At 36.0% G+C, this 10,186-nt stretch overlaps 1 protein-coding gene across 1 annotated transcript in view; it reads left to right on the top strand.

The window, feature by feature from the left end:
* The first annotated feature begins 1,396 nt into the window (after positions 1-1,396).
* Positions 1,397-10,186, top strand: part of LOC148909725 (protein spinster homolog 3-like) — a 9,804-nt gene continuing 1,014 nt past the window's right edge. The window contains 5 exon segments of the mRNA XM_089032162.1: positions 1,397-1,711; positions 3,570-3,778; positions 4,384-4,535; positions 5,610-5,676; positions 8,807-8,970. Of these exon segments, the coding sequence (XP_088888288.1) occupies positions 1,531-1,711; positions 3,570-3,778; positions 4,384-4,535; positions 5,610-5,676; positions 8,807-8,970 (773 nt within the window). The 5' untranslated portion in view covers positions 1,397-1,530.

Below are 10,186 nucleotides of genomic sequence, written 5' to 3' on the forward strand. Positions count from 1 at the left end.
TCATACATTTCGTCTTCATCTTTAAATGCTTCTTCAAGTCCACTTCTTTCTTAAAAGTTCTCTTACAATCTTCGCACTCCATATATAGACTAACATATTTTACATAGACGCGGGATGCGGGTAATCGCGGTACGAATCGAGGGGGGTACTTTAGACGGGTAATCCTCCGGTGGTCGTTGCGCTGGAACCCCCATCCCCTATACTACTGGCCAACCCGATTATTGGAATCAGAAATCAGGAATTGTACAATAGTTATTTTAGTATGTTCCTGTTTCAGAAATCAGAAAACTTACTTTTCGGCACTGCCTAGGTATATTGCATGGGCGAAAATACAAGTTTGAACGAGAGAATGCAGGATCATTGGATTTCCGCTTCCTGAATCAGATATCGCATTTCAGTTTTCTAAATCACGAATCAGAAATCACAATCTCGCTGACATACGACAAAACACCACGTGTAGATTAATTTATTTACGATATATCTTCTCAATCAGGATAATCAGGATGCTTTGCGGCCAAACTGATTATTGGAATCAGAAATCAGGAATTGTACAAGAATTATTTTAGATTATTGTTTCAGAAATCAGAAAACTGACTTTTCGGCACTGCATAGGTATATTGCATGGGCGAAAATACGGATTTGAACGAGAGAATGCAGGATTTTGGATTTCCGTTTCCCGAATCAGAAATCGCATTTCAGTTTTCTGAATCACGAATAAGAAATCACAATATCGCTGACATATGACAAAACACCACGTGTAGGGGAGGGGTGACCACTCGAAAATGCTCTTACTTCCGGTATCCTTAACTGCGCTCTATCACCCCACCAATATCCCCCCTCCCCCCCCCCCCCATAGTCCAATAGTTGTCGCTGTTGTTGAAAACATGAAAATTTTATCGTTTTTCGATTTCACTTTTTAAAAATTCAAACGAAAATGGAATGAACGAAACGCCCACGGACTCAGGTGGTACACGTCCGTGATCAATGATATTAAATACATGGTAGAAAGTATTTTATATATGCAACATGCCGTTACGACCATCCTTGGGAACCCGGGGGTTATAAGATTCTGTCGAGCAACAAGCGACGACGGAATTGAATTTTTGACCCCTAGGTTTCCGAGGATGCATCTCGAAGCTTATAAGGCAATTCACCATTTGAGCGCTAGCTGTCAAATCGTGTTGGATCATGTTACGGTCCCCAAGAATTTCATTTCTCTTCATTGAAGCTTTTCCTTTTGCTGTTTAAAAAGCTCAGAACTAAAGAATTCGAACTTATTTTTTTTTAACGTCAGTCAATTTGAACTTCTTGGTGACCGTAACACAGTGTAACAGGCTTTATACCCATGACCGCTATCGCTCAGAATATCTGAATCGACCTTTATGATTTGGGCTTCCTGTGTATTTCTATGTAACCGTCCCTCACTAGGAATCTCTTGTTCATCACGCAGCTTCGAGGAAGAAAAACAAAATATTTCACAATCAAAACGGCCGAAAAACTACGAAAAATATAAGCTCCAACTTCGAGGTTATGTCCAACGAGAGGGACACTAATTCCATAAGTCCAGAAGAGGAAGCTCGAAACAACGAAATATCCGATATGCCTAGAGTAGCCGCTCCAGTTTTTGGGACGAACTGTCGTGCTTACTTGACTGTTGCAGTACTTGTTCTCATCAATCTGCTCAACTATATGGACAGGTTTACCATTGCAGGTAAGGTTAAATACCTAATTTACAAATCTTTTGGCTTATTACTTATCTATCTCAGAAGTGATTGGACCTGAAACCTTCCATAATTTAAGTTTACACGCCGTTCCCACGCAGTCGGGTGAAAACTGGGCTCAAATCCCCAACTTGTTATTCAAGGTCTTCAAAATTTCAAAAAGATTGTATAATTTATATGATTTATATGTAATGATAAGTATATAAAAACCCTATTTAAAATAAAGGTTTTTATAAACTATTTTAAAGCTTATTTAATTAAGAATAAATACAAATTCGTGGTGACAAGAATCCTACAAAACGACTGGTACTCCTGCCCACTTCCTGTTTTCAATAATATGACTTTATTAGTTTAATTACTGTAATTCTGAAAATGAAATGAAGAAAAAAGCATATGAAAATATGTTTTTACAATTGTTTACATCCAAGCTTGAACACATGACACTAAAACATGTTCTAATTGGTCGCTGAAACATTTTGAAGTTGGTCAGAAAGTGCTCGTTTGGTGTGCAGCTATTTGAAATTAGAATGTTTTCTGAGATTTTAAAGAGCTGCAGGCCAAATGTGCACTTTCTAGTTGACTATCTTCCTACATTTCAGTGACCAATAATTGATAATTAATAATAATAATTATTAGAACATGTTTTAGTGTCATGTGTTCATGCTTAGATGTAAACAACTGTAAGATTATTTTTTAAATGTTGTTGATCTAATGCACCTATCAATGTCTTCCCCCAACGGGGGGAGCTGGGTATTCACTGGCTATTTGACATAAGAACCTTGCCCATTGACAGGGGCGGCCAGGCTTTTATTGACACAAGGGTCCCACCATGGTAGGGTGTATTGACAATTTGGTCAGAGAAAGACTGGGAATGAGAGAGTTGGCCTAAGCAAAATTGTGAATTGACATGAAAGTCAGAGGTGAAAAAGCTAAGGAATTTCACTCTTATTCAACCTAAATACATGCAATTTGTTTTTTTGGGTTTTTTAGTTTTCTTTTAAAAAAGTTGCAATAAGTTTCACTTTCAAATGTTGTGTCAATAAATAGCAGGAAAAAAAAGATGTCAGAAATTGTTAAACGTGTTGTATAATTCTATTTGCTTACAATTGCGGAAGAGATTAGTTAAACATGTGTTGTATATTCTTTTATTTACTCACAAAAGATGTTAAACATGACTTGTATTGCATGCTCTGTTTGGATTGCTGTTATTGCACAGATATCCACTCCTGAAGTCAGGCAATGATTTTCTGACTTGAAGCTCAATTTCTGTATTACCTTTCAGTTATTTTGCTTAGAAATATGAAGCTCTCTCCTGGTGTACTTTATATTATATCATGTATCTCTGCTCCTTGTGAGGGGCCTATTGTCATGCAATTTGATATATGGCCTTAAGAGGGACTCATTGACATTTTTTTTTCAAAGATGTCAATAGCCCTGGGTATGCCCAGGCTCCCCCCATTGGGGCAAGACATTGATAGGTGCATAACTGAAATAGAGTTGTTTAGTATTTCATTCATTCATACATTCAAGGGAGGGGTATTTGGTATCTACAAAATACTCCCACACCTCAACATATTTATAATTTAATGTCCTTTCACATTGCAACAATTTCCCCAAAAAATCAAGATCAGCGATTTAGTTGATGAGACATGCTTACATTGTGAAGTAAGAAAATTCATAGAACCCAAAGAAAACCCTTGAATTATGAATTATATTACACTCATACTGCCAAGTCTCATTTTAAGGGAGGTAGGGTCAGATGACCTGTTACTGCAAGTCGTCAGTGGCATAGAGTATTTTGGCTTTTTTCCATTTATAGTAGTGTGCGTTATTCATTTCTTTCTTCAGGTATCCTTATTCAAATACAAAAATATTTCCACAAAGAAGATGACAACTCTTTGACAGGACTACTACAGACCTCCTTTATCTGTAGTTACATGTTAGTTGCACCGGTTTTTGGTTACCTTGGTGACAGGCTTAAGAGGAAGTACTTGATGGCTGTTGGTGTATTGGTTTGGTCACTAGTCGTCTATTCCAGTACTCTTCTAAGTGACAATGTAAGTACAAGCCAACATCTGGCTGGCTCAGTAATGGTTGAGCATGAGACTTTCATGTGGGATATTGTGGGCTTAATCCCAGGCTGGACCAAAACTTAAGGTGTTGACACACAGGGTGCAACATTGCACACAACAGTACTGTTGCAGCTTGTCTACCCCAAACTTGTTGCATGCAACGCTGCATGCAACAAATCTGAAGTTGAATCGCGCTCTACTCTCGCAACATTGCTCGCAACAAATTTCATCATGTGAGCATGGCCGCAACATTACCTGCAACATTTTGAAATTTCCAGCCAATCACCTTACACCAAATTTATAACTGCTGTGACCAAATATCTTAACATACAGTAGCAGGCTGACACAAGTGATGTTGCAAGATTTTGTTGCAATGTGTGTCACCTGATTCAAATTTGTTGCTTGCAATGTTGTGTGCAATGTTGTACCATATGTCAGCACCTTTAGAGTTTGAAATATCAAACTGAAGAATTAAGGTTTTGCCTTCATAAATTTTTCACCTACAAATTTATGGTTAATAAACGTTTGGATTTATTGACCATGTGAAATGTTAATATTGATTATTCTGAATTCTTCTTTTCTCATTACAGCATTTTTGGTGGTTTTTAGTTCTAAGAGGTGTAGTTGGTATTGGTGAAGCCAGTTATTCTACCATAGCACCAACAGTCATAGCAGATCTGTTTACAGGAGACATGAGGACAAGAATGCTTTCTATATTTTACTTTGCTATACCTGTTGGCAGGTAAATCCAAAAACTGCTTAAAAGTTTTTTCTACATTGTACATGTATATACTGATCAACCCTAACGCTAACCCTTGTTTAACATTTCTAGAATTGGTCAATATACAAATTATAGCCTTGAGAGTTATTTTACTTTACAGTCAAACCAGCTCATGCGTTCCTATAAAGGTTCAAAGATTCATTTTATCATTTGAAGTTTGATTTGCATCTTGTTTTGAATCTTGCATTAATAAAACAAACTTTGTAAATTCGAATTCTGGGCTTGGATTAAAAGTTTATTTAGTTCTTCACAGATTGGACGGTGCAAAGCTAAAATTATTTCTACAATTCTAACTACCATTTTAAAGTCATTTGTGTGGTGTAATGTTTTGTTCAAAAAGTTCTTTCGCAAATGAACATTTTGATGTTTTAAAGTAAAGGTCTGGATTGAAATTTACAACATTCGTTTAATCAATGCAAGTTTCAAATCAGTATGAAAATCAAACTTCCATTAAGCAACTGAATCTTTGAACCTTGATAGGAATGCATGAGCTGGTTTGAATGTGATAAAAGGATCAGTAGTTCCAGCTAACCTGCTCCTCCACCCAATTTGAATAGATATCTTTTCTTTATCTCTATCATATGGCACATGAATCGCCCAGCATTAAAAAGATGTTCCAATAGGCACTAAGTCCTTTTTGTTTATATCATTTTTCAGATATGTTGTTTGTCCACTGCAAGAAAGATTTTCCACTTTTCTCCTTATCTTGTTAGATATTCATTTGTCAAACAACACTATTGTTTCCATAGTGCATAATTTTCCATTCTGCAAATATGGCCCACATATTTAAGACATTGTACATGGAAAAAGTCAGCTCTTTCTTGGTGTTGCAGGGCACACCTGAACCATGAAGACAGTGTAATGTTCAATAGTTGAGAAAAACTACAGTTTGGAGCTAATCAATACCCTGCAATACAAAGAACAGCAGCCCAGAATGCAATGCATCCTGCAACACCAAGAAAGACAGATGTTTTGTGAGTTAGTAATCACCTCCTTCCACCAATTGCTAAAGTATGATATACTTTTTATTCACAGTGGTCTTGGTTATATAGTGGGATCTGTAGTAGCAGCTGCATTTGATGAGTGGCAGTGGGGGTTAAGGGTAAGTTTTATTTCTTTCTCCATCTCCAGCCTTAAGCATCAAGAAATGAAAGATGGGTGGTACTACATGTACAGTTCAGTTCAATTCTCAGTTCCACCATCAAAATGTAGAGTTGTTTTGTTGTTTGTTTGTTCTCTCATTGAGGCAGTTTTCTGATGCTATTGATTGAATAAAAAATAACAATAATTTATATAAGTTATAGTATGACCGTAGAGTGATTAGTGATTAAATGTCCCTGAAAGCTGAGGGAGGTTTTGTTGAAGTCCAGATGCCGTAGGCGGAGGAATTCTAACTTAACCTCCCAAGGCTTGAGGGAACATTTAATCACTAATCACCATGCCAAAAGGTCATGCTTGTTTGTAACAATATGGTTACAGATCCCAAGGAGGGTAAACCAAAATATAGTCAACTTTGGTTAATATAGTGAGTGGAATGAATGAATTTAAGAGTCTTGATTACCATGTACTGTCATGTACTCTAGAGAATCATGCATGAATCATCAATTGCACATGCAATTTCTTTATAATTATTGTTACTGTATATGATAGTGCTTAAGGTCTTTAGCATATTCTAGTAGTAAGAAAGTCATCATGTCTCAGTATAAGATTGATACTGGGTCAATGTTATGGTCCTAGTGATTATTTTATGAGGGAACTTGCCTGACGAATGGTGACAAGGGACATTTAGACAAATTGTTCCTCATAATTATATTCATTAGGGGCAATTTAGTGGAATCGTTCCTTATGTTTAAATTCATAAGAGTTTTTTAAACTAAATGTCCCTTCTCACTACTCATCCAGAGGGATGTTAGCGATTAAACGTCCCTCTGGAGACAACATGGATCCTGAGGTAATCATGGTATTGCAATCAGTAATCGTGTACTTCATGACCAGCCGACACGTGTCGGTTGACTATCGCCTGACTGTTGGTCGATAGTTGCCTGACTATCGGCTGTATGTTGGCCAACACTTGACCGTCATTTCACCAACACTCCATTAATATTATCAAATCTTTAATATTTCATTGACTTATTATAAAAACAACTACTTGAATCTTTAAAATAATAACTTGAATTTGAAATTTAAAATAAAAGTTTTTAACGATTTTTAACCATCGACTTATTAAAATGAAGACTTGAATCCTTAAAACCAAAAATTGAATAAAAAGAATAAAAGTTTTTAATGATTTTTCCAGATTTTTCTTGAAACATGTTTTGTTAAAGTGATAAATAAAATGCTTCAAAAGAAAGTTCTTTATAAATACTTTAGAGGGTTTGCCGAACAAACAGTGAGTTGGTACAATTTAGATCCATCGATAAGATAACAGAAACCCCAAATCACGTAAAACTTTTCCCACAAACTTATTATTGCCCCATTATATTTTAATCCTGTTCTTTAAAAAATCATTATTACCGATTACTGTTCACGATTACTGTTCTTTAATAAATCATTGACACTTCACCAACACTTTACCGATAATTGGCCGACTGTTGGTCGTGCGTTGGCCATGCATCGACCGACAACAAAACCTGAAGAAGTAATAAAACTGTCGACCGTGTATTGGCCGATAGTCAGACAACACACGGCCTATAGCCAGCCAACGCTCAGCCAACTCACGGCCGATAGACGGCCGATAGACGGCCGATAGACGGCCGATAGTCAGGCAACTGTCGACCAACAGTCGGGCGATAGTTTGACCGACACAAGTCGGCTGGTCATGGAGTACACGATTACCATTACAATCATCATCTTCATCATCATCATCATCATTATCATCACCATAATAATAATAATAATAATAATAATAATAATAATAGTATTAATACATGAAATATTTACTGAAATCACTCATGACAACTGCTTCTAGTGCTGAAAATACAACAATTTTTCACTTTTTGAATTTTGGTTAACTCATGTGACCATTTGGTTTCCTACTCTTTTCTGATGATTTGAATACATGTCACATTACTACTTGAGGCCCTTCAAATGGTCACATGAGTTAACCAAAATTCAAAATGCAATGGATTGTTATTTTAGTGCTGCTAACAGCTGAATGATTTCAGTAGTAATAAAACGTTTACCCATATATAACTGGGTTTAGGAATTCTAATGATTTTGCTAAAAATGTGCTAATTAGCTGTATGCTGAACTAACAAAATTATAAGGGAAAATCTGTGTGAAGAAATTTTAATTTTAAAATGTTATTTTTATTGCACTTTCTGTGAACTCTACATACATATTATACTAAATATTTTTTATAAATATATTTTTTCTAGAACATGCTTAACAAAAATGTATGACTTTTTTTATATGTACATTTGAAGCTTCCGAGTTCTAAGCTTGTGAGACAGACCTCTAACTGGTCAATAACCACTACAAACTTAATTGTTACAAGATTTTTTAAGTTTTATTCAACCAAAGGGTTTCATAAAGTACAAACCAGTGAATGTGATGATGCAGCTCACTGTGTTGCACAGTCACAATTTGACTCCATTTGTCGATCAGCTTAGTAATTATAAGAAATAGCATTATCAAAAAATAAATAATCACAGCTAGGTTAATTTGATATAATTAAGCATTTAGTAAATTAGCATTAATTACCAAACTCATTAGAATTCCAAACCCCAGTTATGGGGAAAATGTATAGCAGAGCACTCATCAAGTGGTCTGACACCAATCAAGTGCTCCACTAAGATAGTGCATATTAAATGAAGATCAGGGCTTTTCCTGAGTCAACTCATCATATGGTCCATTATAAATATTACTTTGTATACAATATTATAATCTCAGGGACATCGGCATTTAAGGCAGTTTTTATTAGATGGAAAACTTTGTACTGTTGAAGTCTGACTGGATTTTTTGATCATAAAAACCTTTATGATTAGTTTGAAGCGAAAGAAGATATATAAAAAACTTTCTGTGTCCTTTAGGGCGCAGCCTGTTTTTATTTTTTATTTTGCATTGATTGTGCTTATGGTAAAACCCTGGTTCATCCAGGTGTTTTTCTGTGGGTTCTCAAGTTTTCTTTCCTCCAATTTATCAACTTCATTGGAAAGTTAGCACAATTTTCTTGCTCACAAAAGATCAATTAGGTTTTTGATTATTTATTTTGTTTCTTATTCTTATTTCAGATTACTCCAATGCTTGGTTCTGTTTGCTTTCTTTTATTGTTGTTTGTTGTTCATGAACCACCAAGAGGAGCGATAGAGAAGGGTGTCAATCCAAATCTAGTGTCTGCATCAAATGTTCATGTGAATACTAGTTACTGGCAGGATTTGAAGTATATTTTCCAAGTGTAAGTAGAAAAATAATAAGTGTACTTCATCTTTCATTTATTATTCATCTTTCCATTCACTACCCATCCATTGCTCCATCCATCCACCCACCTGCCAAGCAAGCTCTACCCACCCATCCACCTGAATGCTGGTCTTTTTTATCTGCAGTCCTTTCGATCTAGGTCATTTCCATCCGCCCATGTACACATTTGACCCATGCATATATACATATACACATTCGCCACCTATCCATTCCTCCATCCATCCATCCACCCACCTACCAAACAAGCTACCCATCCATCTTATTGTCTACAAACAAGGCCACCCTCTGATCTACAGATATCCATTCACCCACCATCCATGCTTTGCGCATCAAACTCATTATGCATCTGTCTTAAGCTTTTTTGAAATATTTCCTGTCTGAACGTCGATTTTTCTCATTTTTTTGTCAAACCAAAACGACAGCTGTTCACTTATTAAAGAGTTTCTGCATCCATACTGATAAACAATAGACAGTCTGCACATCTGGGACGTAGTTTCAGTATTTTGTAATTTTTGTAGGAAAAAACAAAATGGAAATAGATAAAAATTGTTTTAACAAGCGAAGTGTTGTAGGCTTTTGAATTGTGTGGGAATAAGGGTAACCAATCATCTTGCCCACGGAACAACTCGCCCCACGCCAACTCGCCCACATATAAAATCATTGATCATGCATTTGCCTACTCGCCCATGCAAACCCGCCCACGTTTAGAATCACTTTAAGAAATATCTAACCGTTTATTAAGACTATAAACTGAAGTAGTTTGTGATTTACAGTACCAACCTTACTTGACAGTTACTCAAAACTTCAAAACATGAACTTTTTATATGCCATGACTCACAAAACAACTTCTAAACGGGTACCTATAAACCAGTGCAAATATTTAGTAAGCTAACCAGTACAATTGAGTTTTATCTGCCATGAAAAATTGTTGGTGATAAATAATAGCTTAGATTGGGTTAGAGTTACTAAAATGACAAAGAGTCATTGAGATGATTTTTCTGTTCTTTGAGGGAATTCTTTTAAAATGCCATCATTAACTCAGTAGTCAGTTGTTTGTCCGTCGTAAGTTTGCACATGAAAATCTCAGTCAAATCTGATGGCCACTTTTTGTGTTAAAATTGCCATAATCCATCTAAATCAGTTTTATCTGTACTGTACCATTCAAAACCTCAATTCCTTTCCTTCAGTCTTGT

This window comes from Actinia tenebrosa, unplaced genomic scaffold (assembly GCF_029948245.1).
Source record: "Actinia tenebrosa isolate PJP-AT-01 unplaced genomic scaffold, QUT_ActTen_1.0 PGA_scaffold1__47_contigs__length_23844297, whole genome shotgun sequence".
Lineage (NCBI taxonomy): Eukaryota > Metazoa > Cnidaria > Anthozoa > Actiniaria > Actiniidae > Actinia > Actinia tenebrosa.